Source organism: Pelophylax lessonae (genome assembly GCF_965119305.1).
Source record: "Pelophylax lessonae genome assembly, chromosome: 3".
Taxonomy (NCBI): domain Eukaryota; kingdom Metazoa; phylum Chordata; class Amphibia; order Anura; family Ranidae; genus Pelophylax; species Pelophylax lessonae.
This window is the reverse complement of record NC_138770.1, coordinates 386,784,421-386,802,205: the sequence shown is the minus strand read 5'-3', so window position 1 is coordinate 386,802,205 and position 17,785 is coordinate 386,784,421. Positions and strand designations below refer to the sequence as shown.

The following is a 17,785-nucleotide window of genomic DNA, read 5'->3' as shown; positions in this document are numbered from 1 at the left end:
AGGCTGGATTATCAGAGATGGGAAAAGCAGCTTGTGTGAAAGTGTCTTTCTCTCCCTGAAGCTCTCTGCCCATTGCTGCTTCTTACTAACAGGCAACGTGTTGCTTAGGGATGCAGATGGAGAGGGTGTAGCTCTTTTGGCTCTGTCCTTAGGAGATGTCATTCATGGCAGGTAAGTGGTGTGAGTGGATCAAGTCAATGTTTTTTTTCTTTCGGCAGTTTGGTGAGGACCATTCATTGTCATTGACATACATCTACATTACTTGATAGCGTGATTAACAATGATTAACATTAAACTTATTTTTTTTTTATTAAAGGAATTGCCAAAAACTAGGTGAGTTTATTTTCTTTTCAGTTTTCTGTGTGAAAGAGAAGGGGTACTGTATGCCCCTTACTTATTCCCATGAAAATGAGGTATCTGAGGCCCACTTATTGTCAAAGAGGGTTTTTAGAATAAAAAAAGCCCCTGATCTGCTGCAACACCCCCCCCCTCCTTTGTCTGGTCAGCCAGGCTGAATGTTTAGATCATGTTCTGGTGTGGATTTTGGGGGACTTCACTTTTATTCTTGCTTTTTGCATGGGATTCCCCCTTAAAATGTATACTAGCTCTGGAAGGTTTAATATAAATATAAGGGGAACCACAATTATTGTTTACACAGTCCTTTCCCCTTTGTTTACATTCTGCTATCAGTTAGGAATCATGAAAGGGCCAGGTAAGTTGTTATGGTTGATGGGATTACAGCAGCTGCAAGCTTCCTAAAAATCAGTTAGGGGGGAATCTATCACATTTAGCAGTGGTAGTAATACTGCTGGCAAATGTATCACTTCTCGTTGTTTTAGGAGGTTCTTCTTTCCCAAACACCAATTTAGTCTGTCTATTTGCCAAACCTCCACACAAGCAAAATTCATACCAGCAGCTCACCTCTTTTTAAAAGTAAGTGCCTAACTAAGGATGGCAAGGTATCAAAATATTATTTTACTGAAATCTGCAGAGTTAAAAAAATTGAAAAAACTTTTGAAGTTACAGTAATAGCCTAAAAACATTTTGGTAATAAGCTTTAGATCTACTTAAAGTGTCACTAACGGCAAAATGTTTTTTTTTTTTTTTTTTTTTTTTACTTTTGGATAGAGTGGGGAGGGATTAAAACACCTGCCAGTTTTTAATTCTGTCTGTGTCCCTACTAGGGAGATTCACCCTCTCCATTTTTGCAGTTTACCCTATTATTAAAAATGAAAGTAAAAGTTCTGCCTTTAGTGACACTTTATGGAAAAATATAACCTTTTTTTTACTATAGATGGCAGTTCATCTGAAACAGAGTAGAATAGAAGAGATGTTTAAGTGAAGGAGTGGCAATGTACTGCAACAGAGATTCATATAGATGCAAGTGTGGATGACAGTTATAGAAAAAGATTTGTTTTAAATGACAAACTTGTCATATTTCTGACATTATAAAGGAATAATATGAATGCATCATATGACTGATTCAGATACTGATAGTACTGGATGGAGCTTTTCTTGGAAACCAAAGTGGACTGACAAATCAGTTAGCATTATTTAGATTATACGGTAAATATGATTGATTAACCTTTGCAGGATTGATCAAAGTAACATATAATGCAATATGTGATAACAAAGTCTTTCTATTTAAATACTGAATTATATAGGCATGTATTTGCATGTGCTGCATTGTTTAAAATATGTTTTTGTTGTTTTATTACCATACCAGTTTTATGTTTTATTTGTGTAACTATGTTAAAAACAAGAACTTACCTCTTTAATGAGGCTGATAAACCGAGCACCAAATCGCCAAGGTTTATGCCGATTACATTGTAATGAGCTGACTGTCATTTGTGGAAACTGCTGTACTGCTACTGAAACTACATGAACGGCATCATACATGAGGGCTGCATCCGTCTGAAATGCACAATTATAACATATTAAAACATGTGTCATTCAGACATTAATGTATCAGCAATAATTACTTATAGTCCCCCTTCCAAAAAGTGGTTTACCCAACATCTCTACTTAACTAAAATTATTGTCATTGTTATTTTTTAACAGTTAATCAGTGGAACATCTATATGGTTGCTGTGGAACTACAGACAAATGCCTATCATGAAATGTATTATTTCATCATGCCCTCAAAGTCTAAATAAGAAGCAGTCACACTTTAAAAATCAGTGTACACTTTCCCAAAAATAATATCAACTATTTCCCTTTGCATGATTAGGTATTCAAAGTTAGGCTTATTGACCAAGCTAAGTGAAAATTCTTAGGCCCCTTTCACACAGGCGGACCGTTCAGATCCACCTGTCAATTTTTCAGACCGATCTGAACGGATGCCCCATGCATCTCTATGGGGCATCGGATGTCAGCGGAGACATGTCCGCTGACATCCGATCCGTCAAATCTGGACGGATGGAAACCCTATTTTCCATCCGTCCAGCGGATCGGATTGGATGGGATCGGATGAGAATGGACAGACGGTCCGTTCCCATCTGATTCCCCCATAGAGAACAGTGGGGACCTGACAGCTCTGTCTCTGCACACAGCCGCGGAGACAGAGAAGCCATCGGCCTGCTCAGCGGGGGGATCGGCGGATCGATCCCCCGCTGAGATAAACCGAGTCCGCCGATGGACCGGAATGTGTGAAAGGGGCTTTAGTTGTAAAAAACTCTATCTGCATCAGTGAAGTATGGTAATATTTAGTTTACAGTAACGTTATTTTGATGCAACTGAAGAAGTCTGATAACAAAAAAGGAGAATATATAAATGATATTTACTCTACTCATTTAGTAAATCCCCTCCATATAGTAGATCAATTCCTTTGATTAATTTTCTGTGATTGTCATGTTACTTGACTTCATAGAAATAACCCAAAAAGCTCTTTTGTTTGGAATTATCAAACTCTCCTATGTTTTTCACTGTGACTGGGGTTATTCCTCCTTCACGATTTAGAGAACATCCCAAATGTGAACACTATAGAATATGCTTTTCCTTTGAAGGATAAATATAAAAGATACAGGTACTTTTCAGCATTCAATATATGCCATCTCACCTGTCACTAATCTATGCATTGTAAAATGGTATTCCGGGAGTAATTTCTTTTTTAATTTCCTAATATCGCTGCTGCTTTTCTTATGACAGGACACAGCACAGTCTTAGCATTTGCACAGACATTTTGAGTGAGGGCTGTAATTGACAGCTCCTAGCCACCTACTAGGCATTGTTGCCTTATGAGTTTATGCCTGAGCTACCAGGGGGCACCTGCTATTTACATTTAAACACATACTGACAGTATCACCCTGTAATTAAATTCCGGTGAGCCAGACATCCTGGGGCCTATGCTATAGGATGAAAAGACTATGTCATGTCCGCCCTTATTTCAGTTTCCATATCAAAGAACTCTCATTAAGATATGCAATTAAGATGGACTATCTGTTGAAGGGTTGGACAATGTGCTCCGGAGATGAACCTTGCATATCTTAATTTTCAATTTCAGAGCAAACCAACAGGTATACTTAAATTCTCCCTCCAACAGAGAGGAGGGGTTAGCAAGGGGCTGAATTATGCTAAACTAGGCGAGGAGGAAGTTGTCCAATCCTGAACGAGATACGCCCAGAGGGAGGAACAGGGCAGGGTAGCTGAACCAATCAGAATAGCCCTATACAAGTCTATGCAATATAGATCTATAATAGTGAAGGTAAAGGGAGAGGAACTTCCTCTCTTGCATTATGAAACTCCCATGGGAAGGGTAACTATAGACTTTTAAGGTATACAGTGCTTATCCTCTTTGTGTTGGTAGTGCTGTGTTTGTATATGAGTATCATACTCTATATTTGTTCGGTTAAACTAGGAATATTTTCCATTTTTGTATGTACTCAGGGCTGGTGCTTCCACTAGGCAAACTAGGCAGCCGCCTAGGGCGCATTGCCACCTAGGGGCGCAGCCAGGAGTCGGCACTCTCTCTCCATCATGAATGATTATTGTGAGCTAAGGCGAGGGGCAGAGGTGGGGGGGGGAGAAGGGACAGCGGAAGATGCCAAGTGTCTTGGGCAGTGGTGGAACTACCAGGCCCTGGCTTTCCACCACTGTTAGAGGTGCCCCAAAAGGCAAGAAGGGAGCCCCCCAGAGTGCTGCCTGCATGATGATCCTCTTCAGGTGGAGCTGAGCGGCAAGTGACTCTCTGCACAGAGCTGGTGGGCAGCCGTTTATTTCCCTGGGTCGGTATTAAGCAGGGAGCGGAGGAGAGCTGCACCTGAGCCAGAGCTCGGCACTAGAGGGCGGAACCTTTACTGGGGCAGAAGCGATGAGGCACCGGAATGGTCTGAGGAGGTTGGTGATGAAGGACGTGTGGAGCTCTCTGACTGCTGCTTTTCCATCCACCAGGAGCCATTGTGTTTAATAGGGGTTCGGGGTCACCAGGTGTGCCATGAGGAATTGGGGTCCCTGGGTGTGCCATGGGGGATTGGGGTCCCCAGGTGTGACACAGAGGAACATCAGGGTCCCCAGGTGTGACACGGAGGAACATCAGGATCCCAAATGTGACATGGAAAAACATCAGGATCTGACATAGAGGTACATCGGGGTCAGTGGGTATGACAGCATGACATGGAGTAATATTGGGGTCCCAGGGTGTGACATGGAAAAACATCAAAGTCCCTGTGTACCTCTATGTGAAATGGAGGAATATGGGGGTCACTGGGTATGAAAGCATAACATAGAGGAACCATCAGATCAGGGTCACATAGAGGAGTTTTTAACCCCTTCCCTTTTTTGCGGGGGGGGGGGCGCAAGTAGCTGGTCTTGCCTAGGGCATAAAATAGTCTAGCACCGGCCCTGTATGTACTATAGATAGATTGTTGTAAATTAATTTAGGCTTTCAGGCTATATACCAATAAAACTAATATTGCTGTTTTGAAGCTTTCACTCATGGTCAAAGAACTCTCATTTGACCCGAATATTGTCTGAGGTAAATTAAATCTCACATCTTCTGGGTAACAGCATGTAGGTGAAAAACATGCAGGCACCTAATGTGGCTGGACTAGACAATTGTTTTAGGCTGGGTTCACATTCACACTTATGTGAATTGGATGGGGGTTTCCCCGCATCCAGTTCGCATGACAGGAGACTGTGACTGGCACTCAATGGAGGTGGGTCACACATCTCCATGGCGGGTGCGGAGGGAATTGCACAAGGGTCCTGTGAGTCTTTGGCTCCATTTCAGAGACAAATTCAGGCAAAAATTCAGGCCTGATTCATCCCTGAAATAGAGAACAGGAACACACCGCAACCCTGCTGTGAGTTGCTCTGCACAGCAGTGTGAAACCAGCCTTAAGGCTACAAAATTACTTGTTTGATGCTTATACTTGTAGTGTTTCTAAAGGCTAAAGGTTTTTTACCTTCATGCATTCTATGCATGAAGGTAAAAAAACCTTCTGCTCCCCCCCCAAATAATTACCTGAGTTGCCTCTTGATCCAGTGATGTGCACAAGAGCATCAGCTCTCTAGAGACTCTCCACCTCATTGGTTGAGACAGCAGTGGAAACCATTGGCTTCTGCTGCTCTCAATCACAGCCAGTGAGCCAATGAGGGGAAAGAGGGGGTGGGGCCATGCCACACTCCATGGCTGTACAGACACGTAGAGCAGCAGCAGCAGCAGCAGCAGCTCAAGAGTGCACCTGGTTGGGTGCCCCCATTGCAAGCTGCTTGCTCTGGGGGCACTAAACAGGAGTAAGGTGGAATGGGAGGATGGGGGATACTCTGTGAAAAACTGCACGCTTGTTATTTTTTTTTTTTAAACATTTTTGCCTTTAATATCACTTTAAGCAGATTAATAATTGCTGATTAACTAAAAATGTGAAATGGAGGACAACTTTTTTTAAGAACAACTCTAGGCCATTAAATTCTAGGCTTTAAAAAGAAAACACAATAATTATCCCTATCATTTGACGCTATTACTAGTATACAGTGTATTTTCTTTACTTTAGGTTTTTTCCTGCACTGTATATTAAACAGACTTCATGAAATCTTCCTATTATTTCAGGAAAGATGCCAACATATTACTTTTAGTTACTTCTTTGCCTGCAGCCTTTTCTGGGAGTTTCTATGTCTTATTACATTGCCTATATTATGATACCACTAGATATTAATAGTGTGTGTGTTTATCACATACGACTGATGTAATATCTAAGGATGACAGCAGCCAAAACCTTGTTTTTCTGTAACCTTAGTATATTTTATGGGTCACAACTTATAGCGCAAATTTTAATGCAACTATGAATTTCATTACTGAATACGATTGCATTGACAACAAACAATATCAAGTTGTTTTTTAAATTATTACTTTACTGTTATGCAGCAAGTTATATCATATAGTTGCCACAACACTATTTTCCAAATTTATAAACAATAACGCTGACCCCCTGAATACTTTTACATTTTTTCCACAATACTTACCTTCCCCAGCCTCATTTATGTTCAAGCAATATTTAGCAGTGCCAGCATGTGACTATGAACCTCACAACAATCTAATGACTAACTGATTTTATATATACACTATATTACCAAAAGTATTAGGATGCCTGCCTTTACACACACATGAACTTTAATGGCATCTCAGTCTTAGTCCATAGGGTTCAGTAATGAGGTGGCCCACCCTTTGCAGCTATAACAGCTTCAACTCTTCTGGGAAGGCTGTCCACAAGGTTTAGGAGTGTATCTATGGGAATGCTTGACCATTCTTCCAGAAGTGCATTTATGAGGTCAGGCACTGATGTTGGTGAGAAGGCCTGGCTCTAGTTCATCCCAAAGGTGTTTTTTCGAGTTGAGGTCAGGACTCTGTGCAGGCTAGTCAAGTTCCTCTACCCAAAACTCGCTCAGCCATGCCTTTATGGACCTTCCTTTGTGCACTGGCCCAAATCATTTGGTGGAAGGGGGATTATGGTGTGGGGTTGACTTTCAGGGGTTGGGCTTGGCCCCTTAGTTCTAGTGAAGGGAAATCTTAAGGCATCAGCATACCAAGAGATTTTGGATAACTTCCTGCTCCCAACCTTGTGGGAACAATTTGGGGATGGCCCCTTCCTGTTACACCATGACTGTGCATAAACAAGGTTCATATATTTATATATAAATTGTAAACATATATATATATATATATATATATATATATATATATATATATATATATATATATATATATATAGAGAGAGAGAGAGAGAGAGAGAGAGAGAGAGAGAGTGAGAGAGAGAGAGACATATTCCCCAAAAATGTATTTGCATAAAGTCAAAGTGAATGCAATAATGAGTTGATTAGTAAATAAGCTTCATAAAAGCAAAGCATAAATAAACTTCATAAAATGAAGTCCCTTCATGACTAGTATTTTAGTCTTTTACAGTTTATTCATTTTATTTGGGGTTTAGTTAAACATTTTGGTAAAAAGTTGAGCTATAAAATTGTTTTGAGTTATCCAATACTAAGGGTATACACCGCTGACATCCGATTTTCCTTCCTTTCCGTTTTTTACACGGAAGAAAAAATGGGGTTCTGTTCCATTTGTAAAAACGGAACAGAACTGAAAGGAGGAAAATCGGGTGTCAGCGGATGGTATTCCGCTGACACCCGCAGTGCCATTCACTTACATTATGTCCACAAATCATCCGCAAACGGATGGGATGATTTGCGGACACACGGAGCGGCCGTGTGAAAGGACCCTTAATAAAAAAGGGTTAACATAACATAACATAAGCTTTTAGTTATAACAATTATTATAAATAAACAGTGTAAGTTGTACTGGTGTAAGAATGACAAAGATTCTAATGAAAATGATATGGTTAAATCTGCTAAAGTTTTCTTTGCACATAAATGATTATAAATTTAGACAGACAGTTGAGATTTGGTAACAGACTGGCATATCATCTATAATGCATAAAACAATCTATCCACCGTCTTCATGTTTGAAGCCTGGAGGAGCCACAGAATTTGGGGAAACCCATACTGAATAGTACAACAAAGCATGCGCTGTGATTGTCAGTAGCAACTTCTTGTCACTCAGCAGCTTTCAGCAGCAGTACAAGGTATGTCATTTTGAGGAGCTTATCATTATTTTAGTTGACAGTTCCTTTCTTAAAATGTGTCTTAGGCATTCCTGAAATATACAGAACTATCATTAAAAGTTATAGGACATAAATTCTAGTGAACTGTCAGCAGTAAAGTGCACAAAATGTGTATTTTTAATGCCTACTTGCTCTTCAAAGAACTCACAGTGATTGGCACATGGCAAGTTTAGTATGCTGAATGCTGATTATCTAGTTTTTAATTTACATATAAAATGGCATAGAGAAAGCATTAAATCTAATGAAAAGAAAGTTTGCTCCTCTGCTGTAAACTTCATGTTTTTACAGCACAATATAGAGTTGACAGTTTTGATGAACCACAAATGACTGTAGACATTAATATGTTGTTGGACATATATGCACTTTTATATGTTGTGTGTGCAGGTGTATAAAACAATAGGGGGAGTTGTTGCTTCTGCTACTCTAGCTGCATTAAAGAAAAGGCACAGTGTTGTATTGGCTGCACATTTTTAGCCAAGACAATATAATTTCCTCCTGAATATATATATATATATATATATATATATATATATATAAAGAGAGAGGGAGAGGGAGAGAGAGAGAGAGAGAGAGATAGAGATACAGTCAGGCAGATTTAGAAGTCAGACCGCATTAACAGATTGTAAAGCACAGCAATGGATTCTTAAGAAAGAAAGCAGCTAAATGTTAAAAAACTAGAAAATGGGGTAAATCCTCATTAAGAACAAAAGATGAGACCAAGCAAACAATCATGCGGCACATTCATATCCACTTGTTTATAGTACCGATATGGACCAATGTATGAAAACTTGCATTCTGTTTTAGACTTGTTAACCCTTCTCAGAACAACATATTGAAATTATGGTCAAAGTCATGACGACCAATCAAGGTTTTCAATGATTTTGTCAGTACGTCCTTTACCACACCCTCAAAAATAAATGTACTTTATTATTTACATTGTCCTGCTGGTGCATTGATTTGGCACTCTAAAGCTGGTCATGCATATGGCAATTTTATAGATTGGGCAAACTCTGGATGCTTTTAAAGGCATAAAAAAATATATCCAACATCCAAAAGAAAAAAAAAGTAAACACACTTAATAGACTACTAAGTAATAATATACTACATATTTTTATTTTTTTTTAGACTATATAAACTTATAAATGAAGCTTATTACACATAACAAAGTAACACATAACAAACCACGTGTCTTCCTCAGGGGTATTTCTATTGCAATTCCCCTGAGGAAGACACAAGATCCCTGTGTCGACATGCGTAGGGGAGGGGCAAGGATGGTGGTGACACTCGTAACCTCACGAGGAACGAGGAGATGGTGATTGTGCGGCGTTTTGGGTAACACACTTTGTTATTGAATACCTGATGTAGCCTGGTGCTCTGGAAGCACCAGGAATATGTGAGTACCTCTCTTGTTTTTTAAATAAAGTATATGTTTTTATGATATAAGCACTATTGGAGCTTTTTCATCTATATGCACCTGATGACACCTACTGGTGGGGTGGTTAAAGTAACATAGATGCCGGGAGATCCTGATCCATATTGACTGAGCCCAGGAGAGGCTCAAAAGTGCAGTTTGCCATACTTAATTGTAAGGTCACACTCCCTGAGGCTAGGAGAATACCAATGGGGGGGGGGGGGGCAAGAGTGTGGTGACGCATTGATTTATGGTTTTGGAGCACTACTACATAGATAATCCAGATTATGAAGCCCTATTTGGATTTTTTGTAATGGACTCACAGTTTCACAAATATTTTTGAAATTCACCTTAATATATTTTATCATTGCATGAAAATAACTTCTGCGTAATTATATTCTTTGTATTTTGTTTGTATCTATTAATTTACCAATTGCACGTACCCACAGTTTATGTTTGCATCTTTTTATATTTTTTCTGGATGGATGATGTAACATGGCACTTATTTGTGATTTGATTGAATAGATTGGAGTTGGTGTCTCTAAAACAAAAGGTTGGTTTGGTTTGGTTTCACATATACCCACTTCTATAGAGATAATACTGGCTTCTGTTTGTATTACTTTACCTATTCTATGATGAATGTTCTCAGACCATGGTCCAACTATTAAAAACAAAAACAGGAAAAGCACTCTGGGTGCAGACTGCTTTAATAAATGTAAATAGAAGTAAAAGATAAGCAGCAACTCACAAACATCAGGTCATGAACAAGTGTGTAAAAAGATCCACCGGGTGGTGCCATCCCTCTGTTGAAAGTGTGGTATGCCTAACACTTGTGGAGCAGGAGAAAAGGTGGCCGGGACACATCGGGACTAAGGTCGGCCACCTTTTCTCCTGCTCCACGGCTCCACAAGTGTTAGGCATAGCGCGCTTTCAACAGAGGGATGGCACCACCCGGTGGATCTTTTTACACACTTGTTCATGACCTGATGTTTGTGAGTTGCTGCTTATCTTTTACTTCTATTTACTTATATTAAAGCACTCTGCACCCAGAGCGCTTTTCCTGTTTTTGTTTTTCATGTTGCTCCAGAGTTCCCTCCTTCATCTCTGACCAAAAGCTGCCAGGTACAGCAGGACTGTTTTTATCATATTCTTCATGATTGCCCCCATAAGACTTTTTTAAACAAGAGATTCCCCTATTGGACTTTTATTGTTCATTTCAATATACCATGCGATGTGGATGGATTTCTTAGCGCTTATATAGTTGTGTTTTTTTCATGGTCCAACTATTGAGGTTTTTACGGCAGGTGGAAAAGCCAGGTTATTAAAGAGAGGTGTCACAGTGCCAAAATAATGAGAAACTTGAAGTTTGTAGATAGTCCAGTCCCAATAGAGAGAGTCTGATTCCAAAGATCTGGGACAGATGTATTACCTCCTGAGATCAGGAAGAACCCATGGTTCATATTTTTTATCAACACAAGAAGATAGAAATTTCCCTAATCATGCCAACAGAAAAATCCAATAGTGTGATGTAGTTTTTCTTAATTTTGGCTGTTTATGTCAAAACATTTAAAGTAAGATATTGTCAGACTAACTCTCCCTATGTTTTCTATCAAAACTTCTTCTTTGAAGGGAATGTATGTGTAGTGTTTTGTTTTTGTTCTTTGTTTATTTTTTTGTTATTTATACTGATCAGAACAAAAAATATAATTTATGAAACTGTTTTTCTTTTTTTAGACAGGTAAAGAAAAAGTGAAATATTATATATTATGTATCTTACTAGTCAATAGGTGGAGCTTTACCTCCTCCTGTAAAAAGCCTGATGTTTACAGAGTTGAAAAAAAAAACCCTAAAATGTTCATACCCAAGTGAATGAGCCAGCGCAGTGACACACTACCTTGCTCAGAACAAGGTTTCAGTGATAGACCACTACTGATGTGCCCTCTCTTTTGAAAACATATACGTAGTCCTTCGAGAATTTGTAAACCAAAGGGTGTGTGTAAGTGTGTTAATGTATATACTATACTTATTTATACTTATATAGCGCCATCAATTTATGCAGCGCTTTAACACATAAATTGTACAATGACATCAGTCCCTGTCCTCAAGGAGTTTACAATCTAAGTTTCCTAACTCACATGCATGTATAAAAATACTAGGGCCAATTTAGACAGAAGCCAATTAACTTTCCAGCATGTTTTTGGAGTGTGGAAGGAAACCAAGGCAGGCAAGGAGGGAGAACATGCAAACTCAGTACAGGTAGTGCTGTGTATGGGATTGGAACCAACGACCCTAGTGCTGCCAGACAGAAGTGCTAACCATTTAGCCATTGTGCTTCCAATTGGCTTAAAGATTTATGTCTAGAAAGCCTTGGCTCTTACAAGCTCAGTCTACTGTGACTATACTAAAACTTCTAAATACATACTATTTTGTATTTGGTAATCCTATGTACTATAATTAATTAATAAGAATTAACAAGAGATGCCTTGAATAGTTTACAACATCAACAGGTAATAAAATAGATTGTCCCTGAAATCATTTTACCTAATTCACACTTGCTGACAAATCCTGCACACCATTTTATTCAATAAAATTCAATAAATCTTCAAGAAGGATTTAATTTTGCTGCTTTATGAACTGTTAAATTGCATTGTATGCTTATTGGACCTAGGTTTATTCCTCACTTTCTCTGTGGCTTGGCTAATTCAGAATTACAACTATTAAAAAAAGTATGCAAGACATACTATGCAGGGCTTATTTAAAGGTCAAAATTGCTGTATTTTCTTTTTTGGGGAGCATATGCTTTTAACAGTTTTATCTTTTTATAAATCTTCCCTGGGTTTCCAATCATTTTCAGTGTTTTCTATAAGTTTTTCTATAATAATTTATTTAAATAAAGAAAACAGATGTGATTATGCAATTTTTAATGTATTTCAGAGTATTATTTGAAAGAGATTGAGGTTTTTCTAAATTTAATTAACTTTTTTTGTTGCCGCTTTTTTGTCACATATACTATTCATATTGTTTTCCTCTGATCTGAAATGTCACTCACCAAATAATTTTATCTTTCTGTTTCAAGAAAAGGTAAATAGCACTTTCTAGGGTTAAGCATAGTAAAATAATAATATATTACAGATGTACAGGGAAGGAAAACATTTTTTGATCCTTTTGCTGATTTTTCTGCGTTGCACACTGACAAAGAAATTATCAGTCTAAAATTTTATTGGTAGGTTTATTTTAACAGTGAGAGACATAATAACAACAAAAATATCCAGAAAAATGCATTTCAAAAAGTTATAAATTGATTTGCATTTTAATGAGTGAAATAAGTGTTTAATTTGATCCCCTTTGCAAAACATGACTTAGTACTTGGTGACAAATCTCTTGTTGGCAATCACAGAGGTAAGACATTTCTTGTAGTTGCCCACCAGGTTTACACACACACATCTTAGGAGGGATTTTGTCCCACTCCTCTTTGCAGACCCTCTTCAAGTCATTAAGGTTTTGAGGCTGATGTTTGGTAACTCAAACCTTCAGCTCCCTCCACATATTTTCTATAGGATTAAGGTCTGGAAACTGACAAGGCCACTCCAGGACCTTAATATGTTTCTTCTTGAGACACTTCTTTGTTGCCTTCTATGTGTGTTTTGGATCATTGTCATGCTGAAATACCCATCCACAACCCATTTTCAATGCCCTGGCTGAGGAAAGGGGGTTCTCCCCCAAGATTTGATGGTATGTGGCCCTGTCCATCGTCCCTTTGATGCAGTGAATTTGTCTTGTCCCCTTATCAGAAAAAACACCCCAAAGCATGTTGTTTCCACCTCCATGTTTGAAGGTAGGGATGGTGTTCTTGGGGTCATAGGTCAAAGCAAAGAAAAAGCAGAACCTCCAGCGATAAAATAAACTTTTTTTTTTTGAAAAATCACAGGTCCAAAAGTCGACATAGCACAGGAGCACACAGTACAAAGTGCTTAATCATGATAATCATGTTAATCATGTATGATTAAGCACTTTGTGTGAAACACGTCTGCTGAACTGTGGGCTCCTGTGCTATGTTGATTTTTGGACCTGTGATTCTTCAATAAAATATTGTTTCTTTTATCGCTGGAGGTGCTGCTTTTTCTTTGCTTTGACCTATGGACTTCGTGGGCTACAGACCCTAGCGAGCACCCAGCTGTGAAGAATACTGCAGTCCTTCATTGGAATTATCCACTACAGGCAGCCTCTGACCGGTGTGCACCCCCTCCTCCTTACAGTTCTTGGAGTCATAGCCATCATTCTTCCTCCTCCAAACACAGCGAGTTAAGTTGATGCCAAAGAGCTTGTTTTTGGTCTCATCTGACCACAACACTTTCACCCAGTTCTCCTCTTAATCACTCAGATGTTCATTAGCAAAGTTCAGATGGGCCTGTAAATGTGCTGTCTTGAGCAAGGGGACCTTGTGAGTGCTTCAGGATTTCAGTCCTTCACAGTTTAGTGTGTTACCAATTGTTTTATTGGTGACCATGGTCCCAGCTGCCTTGAGATCATTCCCCCGTGTAGTTCTGGCCTGATTCCTCATGATCATTGAAACTCCACGAGGTGAGAACTTGCATGGAGCCCCAGACTGAGGGAGATTCACAATTACTTTGTGTTTTTTCCATTTGTGAATAATTGCACCAACTGTTGTCACCCTCTCACCAAGCTTCTTGGTCATGGTCTTGTAGACCATTCCAGGCTTGTGTAGGTCTACAACCCTTTCCTCCTTGGACAGCTCTTTGGTCTTGGTCATGGCGGAGAGATTGGAATCTGATTGATTGATTACTTCTGTCTTTTATACAGGTAACAAGCTGAGATGAGGGGCACTTCCTTTAAGAGCTTGTTTATAGCTTGTTACCTGTATAGAAGACACCTGGGAGCCAGAAATCTTGCTGATTGATAGGAGATCAAATACCTATTTCACACATTAAAATGCAAATCAATTTACAACTTTTTTTAATTGTGTTTTTCTTGATATTTTTGTTGATATTCTGTCTCTCACTGTTAAAATAAATCTACCATTAAAAATAGCCTGATTATTTATTTGTCAGTGGGCAAACGTTCAAAATCAGCAGGGGATCAAATACTTTTTTGCCTTACTGTATTTTATAATATAAAATGTAACTTCATGCAGAGCATTCAGATGGTATTTGCTATACAGATTCCATCCTATGATATTAAATTAGAATCTGATAACTTAATAACTTGAAACAATTGTTACTTTTGGTTGTAATCACTATAAGATTATTTTGATCTGGACACAGAGGGTTTTGGTTGACTTTATATTATAATAGATTAATTTGAGCTAGATTAATTTTATCTTGTGATAAAAAAAATAACTTATTTATATATTTCTGAAAAATATTATTTTTGTTGCTAAAGCTTGTATGCCCTTTTTGTTATTACATTTAGTCATTTAGCATAATAATATTATTATACAGGATTTAAATAGCGCCAACAGTTCATGCAGCGCTTTACAATATGAGGGAAGACAATACAGTTACAATATAATTCAATACAGGAGGAATCATTAGAGCTTACAGTCTATCACTTTATATCACTAGTGGCGGTGCTGTGTGTTGGTTTGTTTCTATTTTACTTTATTTTTTTTTTTTTAATTGCTTCACATTTTACTACATTTAGAAAAGGATGAACAGCATTTTGTGTACTGTGAAAACAGCAGGCTGATTCATGAAAAGTAGCTGCAAGCAATACAAATATAGTTAAATGGCAAGTGCCTCACTTTATAATTACATTAATTGTTGCTAAAATAAAAAAAAGCTTTTGAATACTTCAGAAAATAAATATTTAGGAATAAGTGAACTAAATATGCATGTTGTAATAAAATGACAAACAACCAATTATAAACTGGACAGGCATAATTCAGGACAACAGTACACCAAAAAAATATTTTGGACACCTCAAATTTTTATAAACAGAATTATAAACATAATCCTAAGTGTTATTTGCCAAAGTTTTTTTTTTTTGTGTACTGTGGTGAATGAATATTAGGGCTGAATTCTAGGCACACAAACATATTCTTCAATATCCATAATGTATACGAGGATTGTGTGCTCTTAATGCTTTTGCGCATCCAGTTATTACCATGTAAAAGTAGTAGTGAAATCATTATTGTGCTGCACATAGCCTGCGCACAGGATAGATTTGTGGGTGAGGCCCAGCAAGCCCACCCACAGCAGAAAACTACAGGATGAGGGTACATACAGATTTTTACTTTACTGTGGGAAAGGGTTAAAATCTCTGTCAATGTGTATTGTTCTGTTCTATTTCCTGTCCTATCAGGGAACTTTCTCTTTACTTTGTGTATCAGAAATAAGAAAAAAGTGACTGTCCTCCCAACTTTTCCCTTTTCCCTTGGTATTCTGGTGTCAGTGATAACTTTGATATTTTGGACTTTACCTCACTTTCAGTTCTGGGAAAAGTTGGGATGAGTCATCCCAACAGTAATTTAGATGACAATAAAAACCTGATTTAAACTGTGGGTTAGTAGCACTGGAACCCATATTTTTGTTAATATTCAACTGTATACTAATGGTATAAATAAGAGGTATCTGAATAATAGATGGGCAGCTTCTGCACACTAAAGTGTTACCACAGTCACCTTAGGTTGTGGTGGAGACGGGTAAATTCTTAAACTGAACAGCCACACTAATCTTTGAGTCTAAAATTCAGTTTATTTTAAACATAATTTATTTTAAAAATCCAGCACATTTCAGGGGCTGCAAATTCCACCCTTCATCAGGGCTGAAGTGCTTAACACTTAGCCACTGTGCTGCCCCAAGTATAAAAATAATATATAAAAGTGTCATTAAAACATGAGAAATATCAGCATTAATTATTAAATGTTATTACTAGTGGTATGATATTATTTAGAATATAATGCCAATGTACTGTGGGACCACATATCTATAATGCATTACTATAATAAGTTAATATTTTTTATTTTTCCAGATGGAAACAATGTTGTTACAATTAAAAATATTTACCTATCAGAAGCAAAGATACAGAGCATGTTGGCTCTAGTGACAATTAGGTCCCTATAAAACAGAGCTAGATAAGAGAAAATACTGTCAATTATGTCAACTTTTAGAGATTGTTTTAATGAATGACTTAGAGCATCTACTTACAATAAAGAGTGAATTGGCACAGCAGTGGATTGAAGCAGCAACCAATTGTGCTGCTGTTCTGTGCCTAAACCAGAACTAAACCCATCGGAACTAGACCCGATTAATGGTCTCAAAAAATGTTGGGAATGTTAACTGTCATATTTGCTTGTACTCTCAACCAAACTGTTAAACTATCAAATGTCTGGTGTCATAACTGTCATAACTGATCACATGTGCAACATCATGGCAGTTGCAAGTCAAACAGAGGCTAAGATGGTAGCTTCCTTGGATGAAAAGGATAGGAGGTTTTGTTCTGCTTTAAATTATCAAAAAAGGTGCCAGTCTCCCGCTCAGAGGGAGAGGTAACCTAAAAAAAGATGAGCAATAAAAGGGGGAGGGGGGACTAACATGTTAGAAAAAATGTAAAAAAAAAAGTAAGGGAAAAGAAAAGAAAGTCTGCCATGCAATGTAGAAAGTTACAAACACTTCATTCAATCCACCTGGGGCAAGGGTATTGAGACATAAAATACAGAAAGTATCACATTTGCAAAGTCTTATAAATCTGTTATAGTATTTTTTATTCAGCAATTTTGAGTTGTTCCTGAAAGTAAACTGGGATCTTTGTCATTGTATATGTGTTCTTTGAAGTTGAGTCTGATGTTTGACCTAGGTTATTATTGTGGGTATTAAATTTAGTGGTGTTGATTGTGATACCTGTTGAGTTTCTGTTAGTTTGGAGCAGGTATGTGTTTTGAGTGAGGTTTTTTTTGTACCTAAATTTTGTATGGTCTACCTGATCATTTGGGTAATATTTCACCATAAAACAATCTTTAAATATTTCTACCTGCATATCAATGTCAGCCTCCAAGGTGCAGTTTCTGCATAAAGTAGTTGTAAAGTCAGAAGTTTTTTTATCTTAAAGTATTCCATGCATTAGGAGTTAAAAAAAACTTTCTGTGTACAGCAGCCCCCCTCAGCCCCCCAGAGCCCCCTTATACTTACCTGAGCCCCATCTCTATCCAGTGATGTGCACAACTGCCTCAGCCATCCAGGAGTCTCCCTCCTGATTGGCTGAGACACTGCAGTGGCTCCTGCTGCTGTCAATCAAAGTCAGT

The 17,785-nt window shown here is 38.1% G+C and overlaps 1 protein-coding gene across 2 annotated transcripts in view; it reads right to left on the bottom strand.

Moving 5' to 3' along the window:
• The window catches only part of GRIK2 (glutamate ionotropic receptor kainate type subunit 2), a 994,545-nt gene that overhangs the window by 340,542 nt on the left and 636,218 nt on the right, over window positions 1–17,785 (bottom strand). For both annotated transcript variants that reach the window (XM_082249558.1, XM_082249559.1), the window contains exon 7: window positions 1,771–1,914. In XM_082249558.1, coding sequence (XP_082105684.1) covers window positions 1,771–1,914 — 144 coding nt within the window. The remainder of the gene's footprint in view (window positions 1–1,770; window positions 1,915–17,785) is intronic.